The 21,045-nt window shown below is 43.2% G+C and overlaps 1 protein-coding gene across 2 annotated transcripts in view; it reads left to right on the forward strand.

Annotated features, from left to right (window-relative positions):
• Positions 1–21,045, forward strand: part of ppfibp2b (PPFIA binding protein 2b) — a 156,980-nt gene that overhangs the window by 110,746 nt on the left and 25,189 nt on the right. Inside the window, exons 7-15 of one of the 2 annotated variants that reach the window (XM_079501459.1) lie at positions 7,451–7,702; positions 10,257–10,349; positions 14,438–14,546; positions 17,260–17,321; positions 17,714–17,789; positions 18,858–18,940; positions 19,170–19,240; positions 19,601–19,675; positions 20,820–20,880. In XM_079501459.1, the coding sequence (XP_079357585.1) occupies positions 7,451–7,702; positions 10,257–10,349; positions 14,438–14,546; positions 17,260–17,321; positions 17,714–17,789; positions 18,858–18,940; positions 19,170–19,240; positions 19,601–19,675; positions 20,820–20,880 (882 nt within the window). The remainder of the gene's footprint in view (positions 1–7,450; positions 7,703–10,256; positions 10,350–14,437; positions 14,547–17,259; positions 17,322–17,713; positions 17,790–18,857; positions 18,941–19,169; positions 19,241–19,600; positions 19,676–20,819; positions 20,881–21,045) is intronic. The other variant, XM_079501460.1, reaches the window with a different exon arrangement.

The raw sequence follows: 21,045 nt of genomic DNA on the forward strand, positions 1-21,045 counted from the left end.
GGTCCCTGAAACAACATATTTTGAGATGGGGGGTCCACGGCCAATTACATATTGTTATATATTTTGGGGTCCTTGACATGAATTAAATAGTTTGAAAACCAGGTTTTTCAGAAAACTGTCATGATTTGGAAGACATTTTTTAGAATCTGTTCTCAGTCCTAAATGGGTTAAAGTTAAATAGTGCAGCTTTTAATGTGAAAAGTGAACAGAAGTCAGGCGGTCAAGGCAGTTGCGTTGAGCTTAAATCTCTTTGAACGTGATCCATGAGCAGCGATTGAGCGAACATGCCTGAATAATGAAATGTAAACATCAGAAGTCTCCCCAGACACCCGGTCAGACAGACAGCTGTCAGTGCTGTCATGTGTCAACAAGACCACCCTCGCCACCAGCATGTGTTGTTGGTGGGCACTGGGCTGATGTCATGCTGTTCTTGTAGTTGAATTGCTTATAGCCATTCAAGAAGTTGGTTGTTGGCATTGATTTTAGATGCATTATAGCAGGGGTTCTCAACCCGTGGGTCGCGACCCCTCGGGGGGTCGCCAAATTATTTTAGGGGGTCCCCAAATTATAAAAAAAAAAAAAAAAAAAAGATTTTTTATTTATTTCTATTTTCACGATTTTTCAAAAATAGCAGACCTACAAGCTCGTAGCGCGCTATGAGCTTGTAGATCTGCTATTTTTCAATAGCTAAATTATAACAATGCTTAAAACACCAAAAGGGGTTCCCGCCCAAAATGGTTTAAGGTTATTGTAGCAGTCAATTTATATTGGGGGTCGGGAGGGGGCGGGGCGGGGGTCCCGAGACATTGCCAAAGCATTTCCGGGGGTCCCCGGCCAAAAACGTTGAGAACCCCTGAACAAGACCACCCTCGCCACCAGCATGTGTTGTTGGTGGGCACTGAGCTGATGTCATGCTGTTCTTGTAGTTGAATCGCTTATAGCCATCCAAGAAGTTGGTTGTTGGCATTGATTTTAGATGCATTATAGAATACAGTATGTCTCTTCAAACAATTTAAAGCTGCTATAAGCAATAATATGTCCACATTTTTATTACCCTTTTTTTTTGTCATTGGTCGATTTGCCTGTCTACTTCCTGATTGGTTTAGTCATTGCGACCGGGTTTTTTCCGACCAATGACAAAGCTTCTAGGAACATCGGGGCGGCGGTGGCTCAGGCGTAGAGTGGTAACCGCAAGGTTGCCTGTTTGAACCCGGGCTTCCCCAGAGTTAGTGTTGAAGTGTCCTTGAGCAAGACACTGAACCCCAAACTGCTCCTGATGTGCTGGTTGGTGCCTTGCATGGTTTCCGCTGCCATCAGTGTATGAATGTGTGTGTGTGTGTGTGAATGGGTGAATTGATGAACAATCTAATCTATGTAAAGCGCCTTGGATAAGGGCGCTATATAAATGCACCATTTACCATCTTTGAATGCAGATTGTGGCCCCTAGATGTGTCACAGAGGCTAAATTTTTTTGGGAGCGTTCTACCCATTGCTGGCTGTCTGAATACCAAAAAAAAAAGGTCATTAAAGATTTGACATTATTGCTTAGTTATAGCAGCTTTAATGTAATATGATGAAATCGGAATTCCCCATTTGAACGAATTGGAGTTCTCTGTATAATGTTTATTTTCAACATATTGTCTTAAAATTGAGAGTGAGTGAATGTTGCTGCTAATCATGGGCACCTGTGTTATAAAAGTAATAATACACTCCTATTATTGTATTATATACAACTAAGGGTTTTAAGGCACTACTCTTCTATAGAGGATATGCACATGCATAAAGTGAGTGGCAAAGTGAGTTTAACGCAGTTTAACGTCGTTTTTTGCAATCAGATAGGACTTTTCTGTTTGGATGTATGGGCTGTCAAGACCAGAAAGTAGATTTTTTTTCCACTCAGTAGACGTTTCAGCATAACATCCGGGTATAATGATGATGTCATGCGCATACCCTCCATTCATGCTGTCACTGTCATGACGACACCATTGATAGCTATGATTATATAATCATGATATACTGTAACTTTTGTATGGCTTTTAGTGTATTATTGCTAAAAACACCCTGACATTTCATTCCGCTTGATTTAGGTAATAATGAAAGTGTCACCCCATTCGACCCGTACTGTTTCAGTAAGTCATTAGCACCTATTGTGATGTCCTGACGGAGGCGCGCCGTGTCCAGACCCGACTCAGCGCCGTCCGAGTTACGCCCCGATAGGCAGAGAATAGTATATTAGTAGCCCCTAGTTTCCATGCGCCGACAAGAGTTGGAAATGACACGTTCAGCAGGGGGAGTCCTTGACCAGGCTATGTTCAGCCAAGGGTGAGTATGCCAGTATGGCCATACTGGCCCTATTCAAAGGTGCTGATAACGGATGATTTCGCCGATTCAATGCAGAGAGAACGGTCGAATCCGCCCGCCATACTCTGTACTCGGGAGTCTGTTTATTTCAGTCAGGGTTGGTTGGTTTATATTCCTCCCATCATCGGTTTGTATTCACGTTAAAGGCCATTGCATCATGTTAGACACACAGTGGCATTTACATTCTTCTTACAACACAAATGGGGATACTTCCTTGTAATACTGTACACACACACACACACACACACACACACACACACACACACACACACACACACACACACACACTGTTGAGTCCACCGCTGTACAGCTGAGCAGTCTTTGCTTGTCTTCAGTAGTGTCTTTGTATTGCCGCTTTGTTCATTGTGACACCCAGCTGTTCCCCAGTGGCACCGCAAGACACTGTCTGGAACAGCTCTCGTGGTCAAGCCTGCGTGCGTGCGTGCGTGCGTGCGTGCGTGCGTGCGTGCGTGCGTGCGTGCGTGCGTGCGTGCGTGCGTGCGTGCGTGAAACTATCACAAGAGACGTAGCTCCAGGATTGTGATTTATAATTTAATAAAGAAGATGAAGCATTTTTGACATGTAGATGCCCACACTCTGATACACGCACGCACGCACGTACGCACGCACGCACGCACGCACGCACGCACGCACGCACGCACGCACGCACGCACGCACGCACACACGCACGCACGCACGCACATATGCACACACACACACACACACACACACACACACACACACACACACACACACACACACACACACACCACACAATGCACAGGATACTCACACAGTAAATATTGCAGGACGTAACTGTCAGTGTGACATCTGTGAGAAAAAGCCTAAACTGTGACTTAACTCTTCATGGATTATTGTATTTATCTGCTCACACAAGGGGCTCACAATTCACATAAAACCAATATAACAACATGCTTCTAATAAAGCAGCGGTTTTAGTGCAATATTTTTTGGATATCAAAAATATTGTTATGTTTCATAAGTACAGTGGACCACAATGGAAACAACAAGCCCCCTGGAGATATTTGTGTTATCCTTTTAGCATAACCTTTGATTGTACTACCTTTACTGTTAACAATTGCGTTAATAAAGTATTAAATCAATCAATCAAGCCCTAAATGTCATTGTGCAATAAGCCAATAACTACTGTAGACGAAATAGCCAATCTACAAGCTTTTTTTAAACATTTCATTTCCACCTGCCCAAAGTAGGGATGCCAAAGTTAGAGTTAAGCAATATTACACGAGAGGGTGTGGGTTAACGTGATTATTGCCACGACAGTGATGCGGTAAGGAACGAGACGAAGTCGAGTTCCGCAAGCATCACTGAAGTGGCAATAATAACGTTAAACCACACCCTCGAGTGTAATATTGCAATTATACAACAGTTACCCTTAAAACTAAGAAAATCGCTGAAAAAAAAATATATTTTTAATGACAGATGTAGTCACTACGACCACAAATGTCCCAAGAAACTAGCTAGCCTAGCCACCGAGTTTGCTAGCGCTCTGGGAAAACAGAGCAGCTGAATTCTTTGTTTTGATTAGGTGGTGAATAGTGCTGGTTTGATCCACGGCTAGAAGCCGTTTCAACCAATCAGATTGCTTCCTCGAAACGACCTGTGGTATAATAGTTAATAACTCACAGCTGTTGGCCCTAAAAGAGAGCTTAAAGGTGTTTTTTTTTCTTTTTCTTTTTTTTAATCCCAGACAAAATAAGCATATCGCCATTTCACACCTATTCTACTATAATCCCTACGCACAGATTCAAACCTTGACGTTACTACAGTAACATCAATCAAAAATAAATTCAGTCTAATTACCACGAGGGAAGGATCGAGACAGGAGGGTAGGTGGTCATTGGCTGTCATTGGACTGAAATGACCACCGTGAAATCTCACGTCGCCCACGGCCTCTCCAGTATAGTGTCCAGTAGAGTAAGCAATAATGTGAGCCAACTATATCCTTAAACCAACATTTACATAGCTGTACAGTGTTGCTGTAGTGAGAGAGAGGGGAGGTTGAGGTTTAGCTTATGGACAGATGTCTGGATGTCTTTCAGCCGTGTGTTCACAGTTCACACACGCATGAACACACATACTGTACAGCCCAGCGCACATCAGTCTCATATCAAGGCCAATCAAACACTTTAATCGTTTTGAGATGTGGTGGGTGGTACTTTTCGTCTCTCTAACCCAGGGGTTCTCAACGTTTTTGGCCGGGGACCCCCGAAAATGCTTTGGCAATGTCTCGGGACCCCCGCCTCCCCCACAATAACCTTAACCCATTTTGGGTGGGAACCCCTTTTGGTGTTTTAAGCATTATGTTATAATTTAGCTATTGAAAAATAGCAGATCTACAAGCTCATAGCGCGCCACCGAGTGGCGCGCTATGAGCTTGTAGGTCTGCTATTTTTTAAAAATCTTGAAAAAAAAAATGAAAAAAAATAAATTTGGGGACCCCCCAAACTAATTTGGCGACCCCCCGAGGGGTCGCGACCCACGGGTTGAGAACCCCTGCTCTAACCAACTCTTTATTTTTATCTTTCTGTTTTTGTCTATTTTCTCTTTTATGGTTCCCTCACTTTTTATTGCTCTCTATCAGTGGTTCCCAAACTTTTTAGCTTATGAGCCAAGAGAGAAATTAATTAAAAACAAATGTAGGAAACCAAAAATAAGGGGACCCATGAAAATGGGTCCCACCCCAGTGTTTGGGAAACGGTGCTCTACAATAGAGAGTATGCACATGCATGATCTCATCTAGACTGAGTGGCAAAACATTGAGCAGCATGGAGTGTTGGAGTTTGGAAGCGCTCGTTGGAAATCACTCAACCGTCCTGCGTAGCACCTGTTTCTAAATGTCACATAATGCAGGAGGCAGCAAAATGTTGTGTTATTGAAAAACAAAATAATCAAATGCAGGACATTTCTTGACAGAAAGTAGCTCATAACGTTTCTATGGTGGATTTTCATGAAACAAAAACTTTGCAGATAGAAAGAGGATAATTCAAGCTTTCCGTACAGCTGCAATGTTGGTGAGTTTAACATTGTTTAATGCAATCGGACAGGACTTTTCTGTTTGGATGAATGGGCTGGCAAGGCCAGAAAGTATTTTTTTGCCACTCAGTGGGTGTTCCCGCATAACTTCCAGGTACGATGATGTCACGCGCATACCCTCTATAGAGCGTCGCAGTCCCGCCCCCTTTCATGACGACGCCAGGCCCAGGAAACAATTCCCAATGCATTTTTCCCATAGACATTTCAAAACATATTTATTTAAAGACCTTATAAGTGTCGTACAAACCCAACTCGAGTTGTGACAAAATCATGACAACAAACACAATATTTTGGACCAAACAAATAATTACAAAGAAGAAAAACAACAAAAAAAATGTTGTAGTAACCTGCCGTTTTCTTCTTCTTTCTAATTATTAGTTCGGCCCGAAAAAATGTGTTTGTTGTCATGATTTGTCACGACAAGAGTTGGCTTTGTACGAGGCTTAAAAGGTCTTTAAATAAATACTTTTTGAAATGTCTATGAGGAAAATGAACGGAGAATCATTTCCTGGGCCCTGGTAGGGGGCGGGACTGCGACGCTCTATACATACAGTAACACACACACACGGTACGGTACTCTTTAGCGATGAATCCAACATGTCCGGTGTAGCGTAGCATAGTATGGTTTTGGTCATGCTGTGAATGATGGTAACTGATACCCTTCTGGTCAATCAACTGCATATTGTGTGTGTGTGTGTGTGTGTGTGTGTGTGTGTGTGTGTGTGTGTGTGTGTGTGCGTGTGCGCGTGTGTGTGTGTGTGTGTGTTATAGCCTGTGTGTGTGTGCTGTGGGTACAGTGTATGTTTGTGGTTAGTAACAGCTGCTAGGCTCCAGTGGGCAGACGAGAGGAATGGCAGACACCCATTCATAGCATTCCTCAGGGCCAAACACTTTCACCTCCAGAGATCACACCAACGCACACATACACGCACGCACGCATACACGCACGCACACACTGTCTGTGATGCGGTTGCCACAGTCTGTCTATATGTCTCTCCTCTTTATGTTGTTTTATATGTGCTTGTGAGTTCCACCATATTTTCCAGTGTTTTAATCAAATAATGTTGTAGTGTTTATTAAACAGTTAAACTTTTGTCTGGGGACAGGGACATCATGTCTATTAACTAAATTGTTGTCCCCAATTTGATTTTACTGCGGTCCATAAGGTCAGACTGATGATTAGGCATTCGGTATGCTAGGGTAAGCGGATATGGATTAAGAGCGTGCGTGCGTGTGCGTGCGTACATTTGCATATGTGTCTCTGTTTCTCACGCTATTCCAACAATGTGATCCAATAGAGATGTGATGCTATGTTCTGTGCTGTCTTGTGAGTTTGTTGTGGTACATTTTACCCCTTGAGCTCTATCTTATTCACTTTGTCGAACGACAGTGTCACATGGCAAAGATAGCCGATCTACAAACTCACAACGCCTTGCATGTTTTGCCTGTAACGACATGCCCAAAAACAGCCGGGATATGTTAAAAGTACAGTATGTGTCAATTGTAGCGATAATAGTGTTTTCTGTCCAGCTCTGTGTCAAGGATTCTCAGGATGCCTCTCTCGTTGAACCGTTTTTGGCTGTTGTGGCTACTTTCTGTTTGTGTATGTGTGTGGTAGTGTGTATGTGTGTGGTAGTGTGTATGCGTGTGGTAGTGTGTATGCGTGTGGTAGTGTGTATGTGTGTGGTAGTGTGTATGTGTGTGGTAGTGTGTATGTGTGTGGTAGTGTGCGTTTGTATGTGTTTCTTTGAAAGGTTGCCTAAGTAATGGCAGTCAGTAATCAAAAGATGGAAGCACACGTACACAAGTAATGTCTAGATGAACATATAAGTTAATGTATTGTATCTCCTCCTCTCTGCTCTTCTCTCCTGTGCTCTTATTCTCTAACCCCCCTCTACACTTCACCCTGTCCTCTCCTGATCAATAATGTCCTTTCTCCTCCACCCGCTGCATCTGCTCTTCGCTCTCTCTCCGTCTCCTCCATCTCTTTCCCGTCCTCCCATTTCTCCTCCCAGTGCGTGGTAAATTTGATCAGTGAGCTCCAGGAGCAGATGTGCAGGTTTCAGGAAGAGATCAGCACTCGCATTCAGGAGAAGCGTGCCCTGGAAGAGCGAGAGGACCACCAGCAGGAGGAGGACACGGGAGACAGCCATGCCCAAGATCAGAGTCCCAAAGTGGGCATGGTTGGCTCAGATCCCTGCCCCTCTGGTGGCAGTGGCCTGGAGGAATGCAGCGGAATGCACATTGGAGGAGGACAGAGTGTACATGTAGGCAGACATGACTGAGGATGAGCTCATCTTTCCCGTTGTTTCCTCCCTTCCTTTTCTCCTTTTTCCTAAATTCCTTCTAACCGTTTTGCACACCAGCCAACATCTGGACTTTTCCAACAAATCAAACTAACAAAGCTCTCTTGCAGTGAATGTCTGTTTTGCTGTCATACAGTGTACGAGGGGACGGAGTGGACTCTTTGTTTATGTTAGACCTGTTAGGCCTCTCTGAGTTTCCTTCCAAATACTTCAATACGCTGAGGTGCAACAGAGCTTATTACTTAGATTACAAATCTGGGTGGTGCAGGGGTGTAGTTCCTGCCCACCACCGTGGGGACTGGGTTTACTTTGGATCCTCCTCGGTACGTACTACGGAGTGGCCGGGCGTTCCGATTCCAATCGGCCGCGTTTGCAGTTGGGAAGCCGCCATTCTCTCTCTGTCTCTCTGTCAGCTCTACAGGTTGGTGGGGGTGGGGGTGGGGGTCTCGTGGGGGGGGTCTCAGAGCTTATTACTTAGATTACAAATCTGGGTGGTGCAGGGGTGTAGTTCCTGCCCACCACCGTGGGGACTGGGTTTACTTTGGATCCTCCTCGGTACGTACTACGGAGTGGCCGGGCGTTCCGATTCCAATCGGCCGCGTTTGCAGTTGGGAAGCCGCCATTCTCTCTCTGTCTCTCTGTCAGCTCTACAGGTTGGTGGGGGTGGGGGTGGGGGTCTCGTGGGGGGGGTCTCGTTTCAGGTCGAGACCCAAAAGAGAGATTAGACGTTTGCTGCATAGTGCATACTGTTACATGATGCATTTGTTGAATAGGAAGATGCGTTGGTTAGATTATATCCATAGCAAGTGCCATCGGGGCCCCCCACAGAACTAAAACGCTTATGATCTATCAATATACTTTTATATCTGTGAGTCTTAACTTACTTAGCTTATATAACATTGTGTGGTGAAGTGACTATGGACAGAGAAACCCACCAAATGCACATGGACACACACCTGGCTCACCCTGCTCCTCAGGTGCTGAAGGCATTTGGAAAACTCCCTCCAACCTATCGCTTTGGATTTGTTCTTTCTTTATGCATTACATGTTTATTTTATTGTTGATTTATAACATGTATGCATGGAAGTGGTCTCCCTATGCACGATGCACCCTAGCATCTCTATATCTGGACATGTCAAAATAGTCACGTATCCATCAGTCCACGTCCAGCTCGCAACACACATCAACGTCGTGAACGGCTATTTCTGGCAAAGAGATCTGGTGGAAACTGAATAAAAGGAGGTTACCGAGTACAGTATGTAGACCCTGAGGGACCCCACTGGGCAAGTGTATAGGTATAAGTGGTTAAAGAAGGCCTACATCATTGGAAAAGATGAATTATCCTCTCAAGTTCCCCAAAGCACACTTTTGAGAGATGTTTTTTCCACATTTTGTTGGACGCTGACAATAATACTGTTGGTTTTTCTTCTAAACGTTCATATATTTTCCAGGTGGATGCTCCCTCCCCCTCCCCCCAATACAACCTGGATGGCTTTTATTCCTTGCTTTGTGTTCTCAGGCTCATCCTGGTTGTTGATAACCGCACGGTGTGGTGTCTGTCTTCTTGTCTGTTTAAAGGGGATGGTCCTTCCACTGCATCCAAAGTGTAATGCCTGTGATATAACTCTCCTGTTCGGTCTTGGAAACCTTTCCTACCTCCCCTTTAACTGCACTGAATGTGGGTGTGTCATCGTTGAATGTCTAAAGTACACAGTGGTGGAAAGTAACTGAGTACATTTACTAAGTACAATTTTGCGGTACCTTTACTTTACTGTAGTGTTTCCAGTCTTCACAGTACTACTTGGCCTTCTGCTCCACTACAGTCTACAGTACATCTCAGAGGAGAATATTGTGCGTTTACTCCACTAGAATAATATGAAAACGTTAGTTACTAGTTACTTTGTAGATTTTGATTATTATTACAAAACATACATTTAACCACTTCAGCCCTATATACATTTCGGCCATTTGAAAATGGCAGATCTACAAGAGCTTGTAGATCCGCTATTTTTAAAAATATTTCTTTTTATATAAATTTTGAATTTGTGAAAATTCTGCACAATGAGTACTTTTTACTTTTGGTACTTTAAGTATATTTTGATGATTTGTACTTTTACTCAAGTACATTTTTCATTCAAGACTTTTACACTTTAACAGAGTATTTCTACATTGCAGATTTGCAGTATTTATACTTTTACTTAAGTAAAAAAATGTGCGTACTTTTTCCACCACTGACGTCTACCTCTCTATGGTGTGTGTGTGTGCCGCTGCCCTTCAGCAACGTAGAGGTGATTTCCTTGGCCATTCCTGAGCACTAGTGGAAATGTGTGCGTTCTTTCACAGAATTTCCATTTTCAGAGTTTCAGAATGAATGGGGGAGAAAGAGACTGGAGTGAACTGGAGTGAACTGGAGTGCATGCATGGTCAGATCTGTGACATTCAAACTGGTTTGTGTGGTTTGGTCTGAACTGACTGACGTGTGTGGTGTTGTTGTTTCTCCTTTGTGTGTATATAGGACTTACTGCAGGTCGTGAACCATCTGAAGAGTAAAGTGGGAGAGCTGGAGGGAGAGAAGAGCCAGTATGAGAGGAAGCTCAGAACCACCAAGGTACTGTACTACAGTATGGGACAAAAACTAAAGAAATGCGTACACTTGGGTTACATATTTACTAGTAAGACGTGCGAACGCGGGAAGCGAACGCATCTCATAAATTGCAATAACAACAATTAGAATAAATTACGTACTTTTTTAAGTTTTTTTTTAAGTTCTCTTTTTTATTTTAATTTTTTTAATGTTTTTTTTAAGTTCATATATAAGTTTGTGTGTGTGTTTTTTTTGTGTGTGATACAGCTGCGCCCTCTGGTGGCGGGCAGGTGGTGTTACAGCGTGACACACACACACACAGACAGACAGACATGTTCTGCTGGCTCTCATAGTTAGTGCTCACTGCGTTCGCAATTATATAACTTGTATACCAGGTTTGAATAGAGGGTATGCGCATATGCATAAAGTGAGTGCCAAAGTGAGTTTAACGTCGTTTAATGTCATTTAATGCAATCAGATCTGACATTTCTGTGTGGATGTATGGGTTGGGTTTTTTTTTTACCACTCAGTAGACGTTCCCGCGTAACTTTCAGGTATGATGATGTTGTGTGCGTAGCCTCTATAATTAACCCATTAACCCAAGCATTATGTTATGCTTTAGCTATTGAAAAATAGCAGATCTACAAGCTCATAGCGCGCCACCGAGTGGCGCGCTACGAGCTTGTAGGTCTGCTATTTTTGAAAAATCGAAGAACGACTGACACAGAAACATAGCTTTTTCAGAAAACTGTCAGGATGTAGAAGATGTAGAAGATCTCAGGTCAAAATGGGTTAAAAAAATAATTTAAAAATAACGCGTCAATTTTCCAACTTATCCATTTATGAATAGACACTTTTTGCAGAAAGAACAGAGGTCCAATTATACAATGATGAATTAATACACAAAGCCCTGAGAACTTGTTTCCATTAAGAGCTGCAGCCACTGCCACCCCAGTGACATATTCTGATGCCACCGGTTGGCAGAAGAATAACAGTTTCAACTTTATTTAGCTGTGTGAAGAATGTTTCAAACTAACATACCCTGTACCTTTCACACTTGCACTAATACAAGACTCGAGACTATATCTTGAATGTCTATCCCTTACCCCTTATCCATAAACTTATTTGCCTTTTTTTTACTACAGTATATTGAAAAACCTTTAAAAAAAAAGCTCAAATAGCCAATCTAAAAGCTCACAACTTGTCGATGCAGATCGGCTAGTTGAACAATTTTAAAATGTTTTTCAAAATAGTAAAAAATAAGACATGGCAAATAGGTTTAGGGATAAGGGGTGTGGGGTGGCGCAAGATAGGGCCCCATTTCTCTTTTGTCTGAGGCTGTTGGATTGACGGCACAAATTTTAGCTTGTTTCACTTGCTTCAGATCTGTTCACTTATGGATGTTACTTTTTTCCTTTGATAACACAGTTGCAATGCTAGTAGCTAAACTGAAGGTCGATTTGCCATTTCTTTATTTCTGCTTACAGTGCCCCCTTCCTGCTCTCTCTCTCTTTTTCTCTGTTTTTCTGTCTTCTTCTTGGACTGCTTTCCTCTTTCTTCCCTCTCTTTATCGCTTGCATTCACATTCACATTCTCCCTCCACTTCTTTTACTCACCTCCCCATCACTCCTGACACACACACACACACACACACACACACACACACACACGCACACACACACCCCCCACGTGTCCCTTCCCCATGTCCTCTCTCTCTTTCTTCTCATCCTGCTCTTGCCTCACGCTCTCTCCTTCCTGTATGTCCTTCCTCTCCTCGTCCCGCTCTCTATCTCGTGTCTGTCCTCATCGTCTCTCGCTTGTCTCCTTCTCACCTCTCTTTCTCTAACCTCTCTCTCCTCTCATTTCATCTGCATGGCTATCCTTCCTCTATGGTCTCTCTTTCTCTCCTCCTCTCTCATCTTACGTTCTCTCCTCCCAACTCTCATCTGTCTCATCTCTCTCTCTCTCTCTCTCCATCCTGACATCTCGTCGTGTTCTCTCTCTATAGCTCTCTATCTCTTACTCTCTCCACGTGTGTTATCAGTCTCTCATGACCCAGCTGGCCAGCCTCAAGCTGACAGTGGAACAAACACAGATGGAGAAACAGCACTGGGAGGAGCACTGCCACAGTGCACAGGTGGAGCACCCCTTAACCCTGCACCCACCTCACCCCACCCCACCCCACTCCAGCACACGCCCCACACCGGTCTAATATGCTCCTTGTCTGTGGCGCTTCATGTTCTGTTCTCCCATAATGCCTTTCTCCTCCTCTTCCTCACATTCCTCCTTGTTTTGTGATAGTAGCCTGCCTTTGCTTTTTGACCTGAGCTGCAGCAGGACAAAAATCTTTATCAACTTTTGTTGACGTGGCAATGAAGATTTAACTTGAAACTTGATGTCATTTGCCAAAAGGGTCATTTGCCCTGGGCTGTACAACATGTAATTTAACGTAATGTAGGTGGCATCTCTACACGGTCAAATCTTCTGTTCCATTCCTTTTGTAACTCTGAGAGTGTATAAAACCAATAAGGTCTGTACAGTATACAGTACAGTCTCATTATTAGGACAGGGACATGGGGAATCTATGCATTCATCCAAACAGAAGTCTGTCAGCTAGTGATACAATCTGTCTGAATGTCTTACAAAATGGAAAAGCATTATTTGTATTTGTGTGTGTGTGGAGTGAACATAAATAATCTTTGTTAATGTAACCCCTGAGAGTGTACAATTACACTCTCAGTGGATCTCATATAGTACAGTACGGTACGTACACATTTGCCATGCAAACTGAGCAGCACATGTACAGTAGCAGACCACTCACATGGCTTCGTTTTGTTTAAGCCATTTGCATGTCGTCGGGTGGAAACCTCAATGTGCAAAACTGTTACTTTTCAGTATTCAAATTCATAAGTTGACTTCCAAGCTCAAAACATGTTGCATCGAAAAACACGTTTTGAGCTTGTAGATCGGCTACTTTTGCTACTTTTGTGTGACTCTGTTATAACGAAGTAGGACATTAATTTACGAAGAAAAAAACAACAAAGAAAGTTAAAATATGGAGATAAGGAGATATGTTGCCACTGCCACACACACACACACACACACACACACACACACACACACACACACATGCACACACTGCAGCGGTTCCCATTCATGGTGTTACATTGTGGTGTGTGTTTCTCCATTAGAGTCTTTATGGGGGTCTGACCACCAGTGTTGCTTCTTTTATGTTCTTAAGTTCTTCTCCATATGTTGTTGTTGTTGTTGTTGTTGTGGTCTCTCTGTCATCAGCATCTGCTCTCTGACTGAGTGCGTCTCTCCTTTTTAGTGGCCGGAAGCCCACTCCATGGTCCTCTCTCCCCTTGTCCCTATAAGGAATAATAATAGAAAAGGATAAAACATCAAACTTATACTATACAGTATAGCACTTCTCTAAACACTCAACGGCGCTTTATGTGATGAAATGTAAACGAAAGCACCAAAAAACACTTTGATGAATACAAAACAATGAGCAATGGTGTCAGAGGATGATAAAAACAAAAAAACAAGCGTGCTCTTGCCCGTGGGAAATTTTAGACTTTTTTTCACACCATTATAAAGTTCTTATTTTGATCATAAGACCCATATACTGAATGCCAAGTCTCCAGATTTTCTTCAGAATATGCAGGACACTTTTTTTACTAAGACACTATGGCATAATTGGGAGTCCAACTAGTACTAGTGGTTATTCTGAGTGTTCAAATGGACCAATAAGGGTCCATTAAGTTCCATTTTGAACACTCAGAGTTAGACCTGTTAGAGCTAGCTCTTTGTGTTTCTGGTAATATTGTCCACTCATCCAGTATGTCTGTCCGCGGCAAACATGGAATGTCCAAAATGTCCACCACAACAAGCCAGCATGACGATGAACCCAGCTGTGCATGACGCTAAACTAATGACTGGCAGGACAATAAAACATGTGTGCTCCTTCTCTCTACACACACACACACACACACACACACACACACACACACACACACACACACACACACACACACACACACACACACACACACACACACACACACACACACACACACACACACACACACACACACACACACACACAGGCAGAGATCTCGGAGCTCCAGCAGATCCTGGCCTCCAAGGACTCTGAGATAGAGTGTCTGCAGAACCAGCTGTTGGCCAGAGGCTGCACACCAGGTGACACAGAGAGAGGTATGCTACCGTATGCACACCTGTTCTGTGTGTGTGTGTGTGTGTGTGTGTGTGTGTGTGTGCGCGTGTGCGTGTGCGTGTGTGTGTGTGTGTGTGTGTGTGTGTGTGTGCAAGAGAGAGATGGATGCTAATTAACACATGCTTCTGTTTTGACTTGTTCTTTACTCTCTGCTGCCCTCTGCTGTAGAGGAGGTCTATATCAAGCAACTGATTGACAAATGTAAGGCACGGTGTGCTCTGACTGGGTCTACGTCCAATTTCAAACCAAACTGTTAGTTTAATGTCACTGTAGGTCACTTGCCGTGTGTGTGCGTGCGTGCATGTGTGCGCGTGTGTGCGTGTGTGTTCTAGGTGGTTAAATGTCTGAAATAAAGCCTTTTTCGGTCCAGCTCTTACAGCATAAAACGTGATAGGATTAGCTGCCATGTGTACAATTTACAGTAGAATTGGCGAAGAGGCTCATCCTATTCCAGCTGTAAGTGTAAGTGTACATTTCCAGGACAGCGAGTACTTAATGCGCCACAGTTGTAGAGAAACGGAACTAATCAAAGACATACATCCTCCTGTGTGTGTGTTTTCTTTAAAAACAAAATTACCCCATTGGACATGGAAACTGGAAAGTACAAATCATGCATTTGTTGCCCAGTGTCTGTGGTCTTCTGGAGCTGCTACCACCTCTTAGTGTCTGTGGTCTTCTGGAGCTGCTACCACCTCTTAGTGTCTGTGGTCTTCTGGAGCTGCTACCACCTCTTAGTGTCTGTGGTCTTCTGGAGCTGCTACCACCTCTTTGGTCTTCTGGAGCTGCTACCACCTCTTAGTGTCTGTGGTCTTCTGGAGCTGCTACCACCTCTTAGTGTCTGTGGTCTTCTGGAGCTGCTACCACCTCTTAGTGTCTGTGGTCTTCTGGAGCTGCTACCACCTCTTAGTGTCTGTGGTCTTCTGGAGCTGCTACCACCTCTTAGTGTCAACTGGACTGTTTCTGTCTGTGGTCTTCTGGAGCTGCTACCACCTCTTAGTGTCAACTGGACTGTTTCTTGGCCACTTGGCCAGTCAGGCCCCTGCCCTTTTACCCGTCTGTAAAACAACTGCCCTTTCCAGACCACGAATGCAGCATTTACTATGGTGAAAGAAATGCAAATGCCACTCCTTTCCATGCCATGCCGGAAGGCAGCATTCAGGAGAATTGCTTTTTTTCCCGAAGTCTCCTGAACTTGAACACAGCCGTTTGCGTTGAACAAATTTGTTTAGAAATCCATGTCGTACACCGCTTCTCCACTAGCTAAAGAATGCTGGGTTGCGCCCCGAAATTAGGTAATAGCAAATAGCTCTCAACGTGTCGCAGCGCGACGCGTTGTGAGCTTGTAGATCTGCTATTTTTGCTATTTTAGTCCAAAAGTGCGCTCTTACGGGATTTCAGCCCCTACCTCTCTAACACTCTGCAGGTCACTGTGGCCAGTACCCTGTCAACATTGTAACCTAGCAGCGTTACACAGGGAGCATGATTGGATGTCGTTGTGAATGAGAGTCAAGATGTGCGGTTTTGGAATGTAATAAGTGCACACTGTCACACACACGAGTGAGTGAGTGAGTGAGTGAGTGAGTGTCCACTTTCGGTTATTCAGGGAAGTGGTGTTGTCCACAAGTGTAGCAGAGAGTTTGGTTTGAGATTGGTCCAAAAGCTCCAATAATATTTTGCATCCTTTCATTGTCTTTGTACATTGTCTGCACTATATTATTTTAAATATCTATCCATCGGTGTTGTGTGACATCTGGGCACAATTACTACTGTCTGTCATCATTACAACTGTCTATGTCACCATTACAACAAACAAGACTAGGCGCCATTGCTGTATTTGAGCGGATGTTGAATAATAATTGGTACTGGTGTGTGTTAGTATCAATCAATGTCATAAGATGAAGAGATGATGCCTCGTGTAAAAAAAACACATCTCTAGTAAACCTACGGTACATGTTTTTGCGTTGGCTATTCAAAAATAGCTGCTATACAAGCCCACAGCACTTCACTTTGTGCCGCGATGCGAGCTTGTACATCTGCTATTTTTTTTTTACATTTTTGAAAAGATATTGAATGAATTATTGGTTTCGAAGGCATTTGTAGAATTGACATCGGGTCTGGGGCGGCAGTGGCTCAGGGGTAGAGTGGGCGGTAGAGCGGCCAGATGGTGAGTTTCCCAGTTTGATCCCAGGCTCTCCCAGAGTTTGTGTTGAAGTGTCCTTGAGCAAGACGCTGAACCCCTAATTGCTGCCAATGAGCAGGTTGGTGCCTTCGATGGTTTCCTCCGCCATCGATGTATGAATATGTGTGAATCGGTGAATGTAATGCACAATTTATATAAAGCGCTTTGGATAAAAGCGCTATATAAATGCACCATTTACCATTTGAATGGTATCTGCAGCCCACCGGTTAAATACATTGCCTGAAACGATGCAACATTTGTCCCAGCCAGGTGATGGCATATGTCCAGCTGTGATGTCAGTGTCCATTTGTTTTGCTTGGTCAGTGTATTAGCATGGCTGTCGTATTGGTCCACACATCACATCTCATCAGGCATGCCCTGAAGGGTAACCGGAAGGCTCACCCCAAAGCACGCTCGCCCCCGTTCATTTTGTCCGACCGTTTTGCTACTCCCCTGAAGAACAAGGAAACGAACGCAGTAAGCACCTGTATGACACCCTTCTTCCTGTTTCTTAGACCAAGAGTTCCACAGGTTGAAGATGGGAATGGAGTCTCTGTTGGCGTCAAATGATGAGAAGGTCAGTGTTTCTAGTGGGGGAGGAGGGTTGTCCCTCTAATTATTAGTCTAATAGTATTAACCCATTTTGACCTGAGATCAGATTCTAAAAATGTCTTCTACATCCTGACAGTTTTCTGAAAAAGCTATGTTTCTATGTCAGTCGTTCTTCGATTTTTCAAAAATAGCAGACCTACAAGCTCGTAGCGCGCCACTCGGTGGCGCGCTATGAGCTTGTAGATCTGCTATTTTTCAATAGCTAAAGCATAACATAACGCTAACACCAAAAGGGGTTCCCGCCCAGAATGGGTTAAAATGTAGTTCTAGTGGGTGGTATCAATGTTTTAATTACCCTGATTCTGCTGTGGAAAAACACATTTATTTAATTGGATTACTTGTTTCGTTATATGACAGGATCGACATATAGAGGAGCTGAGCAATTTATTAGGCCAATACAGAAAAATGAAGGAAGTCATGGCACTCACACAAGGTAAGAATTATCCAGTACAATATCTGGCTATTTTTATAATTTGTGGTGTGAATGAAACCAAACTAATTGGCTGTCGTAGCCAATTGGAATGCCAATTTGAATAATCAGAAAAATCTGACTGATACATCTTGATCAAATGACTCCAGAGATAATGTGTAACGATGTTAGGGAAATGGTGTGTTACATTTATATACAATTATGTTTTACACCGTAAAATCCTCAGTGATAATTGAATTCAGAGACAAATTGAATCATGATATGGACCTGTACGGTTCTATTTAGTCCATGTGGGACTATCCTCTGCCCCATTATACTACTGAAGAAGACCAGCATCCAAATGTATTATTCGATTCTGTTTATGATTCTGTTTGGATTTATTTCCTTTTTCTCTCTCTTTCCTGTATTCTATTGTACTGGTACGTGTTGTACATTATACCACTGTTTGCCAAACAGTGGGTCAGGAGTCGGGACACGTATGTGGGTCGCGGTCGACTCACCAATCTTTATGGGTCGCGAGTAAATATCCCTTTATTTTTTGTTTTTTTGTCATTTTTTTTATTTGTCATTAATATTATCAAGCCCCCAGTAAGGCTACCCAACGTTGAAGCTGCCACTACCTACTGGCGAAATGTGGAATTACGGCACTTTAATGAAGGTGGACAGACGTTCATGACGTCACGTGCGTAAGCCCGGACCTCAAAATTGAGGTCCAGGGCTAGGCTAGGCTAAACTTCCGCTCGCTCGAGCCATTGAGTTATAATTATACTTCCGAATTATACTTCTGCTTCAAAACGCCACTGAGCAACTTCCACTGAAATGAATAGCTTGGCTAGCGCTCCGGTTCGGTCTCTATCCTTTATAGCTCTCTGAATATTATTTTAAAAAAAACTCCATTAATTAGACAGAACAAAATACTTCATAAGAAGTGGTGAAAATAGCCCTTTTGCGCCACGTTGTGAGCTTGTAGATCTGCTATTTTCACTAGTTTGGATCTCGGGGCAAATGTCTAATTTCTCTTTTGGTTCATGAACTAAAACGTTTATACTGTATGTGTTGTGTACTCACCAGGAAGTAGTGAAGAAGAGCTGAGTGGCAGTCTGAAGCTCAGAGCACTCACACACAAAGCACACTCAGATGTTCTACGGTCAGAGGTACGCTTATCCATGCACACACACACACACACACACACACACACACACACACACACACGTACGTGCGTGCGTGCGTGCGTGCGTGCACGCACGCACACAGACTTGATAAGTACTGCTATTTCATTAGCACAGTAAATTCTTGAGCGTTAATTTCACTCCAGTCGCCTGAAGAAATGCTTTGCTGTTTAGTGAAGAAGTGAAACTACAGTATGTATTTTGTCTTCCTCAGATATCGTCTAGAGGATCATCTCCTCTGCTGGTGTCCCCGTCTTCCTTCCAGAGGGAACTGCATGACTCCAGGTAGAAATACACACATACTGTATAATCTGTATAAGACGGTAACAGGATAGGTGGGCACCTCAATGTAAAATTTTGTCCAAGATGATTTTCGAGGGGCGCTAGCCCCTCCTATAAACGGCTATATTGTACGTTCTGTCTGAACACAAACATTAAATGCCATTGACAATGAGTGGAGAATTTACGTCATATTGTCTGAGCAAATCGGCTGGGTATGTCGGTGCCCCCCCTTGGCCAATAAGGGACCACCATTCTTGATGATGATGTACGATGATTAGAGCGCCCCACACTTCACACGGATGTAATTTTTTTCACGCACACGCACACGATAAACGTTATAATTTAACATCTTGTGTGTGCCAGTTTCCACAGCATACAGAACTCCATGGACTCATCGTTGGTTCCTGCAGGAGATGCTACCTTCCTTAATGGAGCATGGTATGTTACTACCTTCCTTAATGGAGCATGGTATGTTACTACCTTCCTTAATGGAGCATGGTATGTTACGTACAATTCTTCTGACTACACATACGTCATGTCCTAGAATGAGCCAATTCAGTATTTTAGCTGTGACGTGAGTGCCCCCTCCTGAGATACTTCCGGGTCCTACTTTTGTGTCGCTTTTGTGTCCCCATAGAGTTATACTGTGACGCTCCATCGGACTAAATCTGAGACGAAAACAACCACGAAAGTCTAATTTTACCGCTTTCCTCGCAACAACAAAGCTGCGCTGCTCTCCCAAATCTGGCTGTGACAGGCCGTCTGCCCCACACAGAATACTATCGCCATTTTATTTCATTGTGTCAACTAAATCCTCATTAATGCAAACTAGATTCAACATACTCAAGCCTGCAAACACTCAATATGCCCCCGAAATATTTTACTGAGCAAATGGACTGTTACCACCTTCAATAATAATGATAATAATAGTCTTTATTGTCTCCACATCATATTTTTTTGTACAAAACATTAATAATTCTACTCGAGTTGGAAGCATTAAGACCCATTTTAACCCTCAATGGCTTCCTTTCTGAAAAATAACGTCATTGTAAAAAGATTCACGCGTTTAGATATTCTATTTACAATGAGATGCGGACGGGAGCTGGTGCCACTTGGACCCGGACGTAACGTAGCACTACAAAATGACGTCGGACTTAAATACTGAATAGGGGAAGGGGATCAACGTCATGTGATTCTTTGTTTGACCCCTCAAAAACTCTGATGTGTGGCTCAAAGAATATGATTATTGGCAGAATCGTGGAACGTCTTTTCACCCCATGATGCAATGGCGGATCACGCCCCGAAATACCCATAATACAGTGTTATAGATATTGTATTGACATTTGAAGTGGATAACATGAATGTTAATGGTAATTGCTACTCAATATATTCCCTCATATGATGGAAATGACCATTGGCCAGGTGTAGTAGGAGTGTATGACACATACTGTGTAATGTAATGCCACTATCAAAGTTACTATGACAGGCATTACTGTATGTGTGCCAATAAAGTACATATTGTTCCTTTACACAAGTAAATCTTTCCATCCATGGATTGTTTTTTGTTTTGTTTTTTGTCCAGGAATCGACAACGACTGCTCTCCAGCAGTCTTGAAGAGTTGCAGAGTGGATCCTTACCAAAGGTTGTTGTTTCTGTATTTTAATCAAATCAATAGTTTTTTAAAATAAATTCTGCTACTTGGTTTGGATTTTGCTTACAAGTATTCAAGCTAATCTAACCTTCCTCTCGTATTAATACTATGCCTGCTTGTACTGCTCATAATACTAACTGAAAAAAGAAAAGCTAA

The sequence above is a fragment of the Electrona antarctica genome (genome assembly GCF_951216825.1).
Source record: "Electrona antarctica genome assembly, chromosome: 5".
NCBI classification, from domain to species: Eukaryota; Metazoa; Chordata; class Actinopteri; order Myctophiformes; family Myctophidae; genus Electrona; species Electrona antarctica.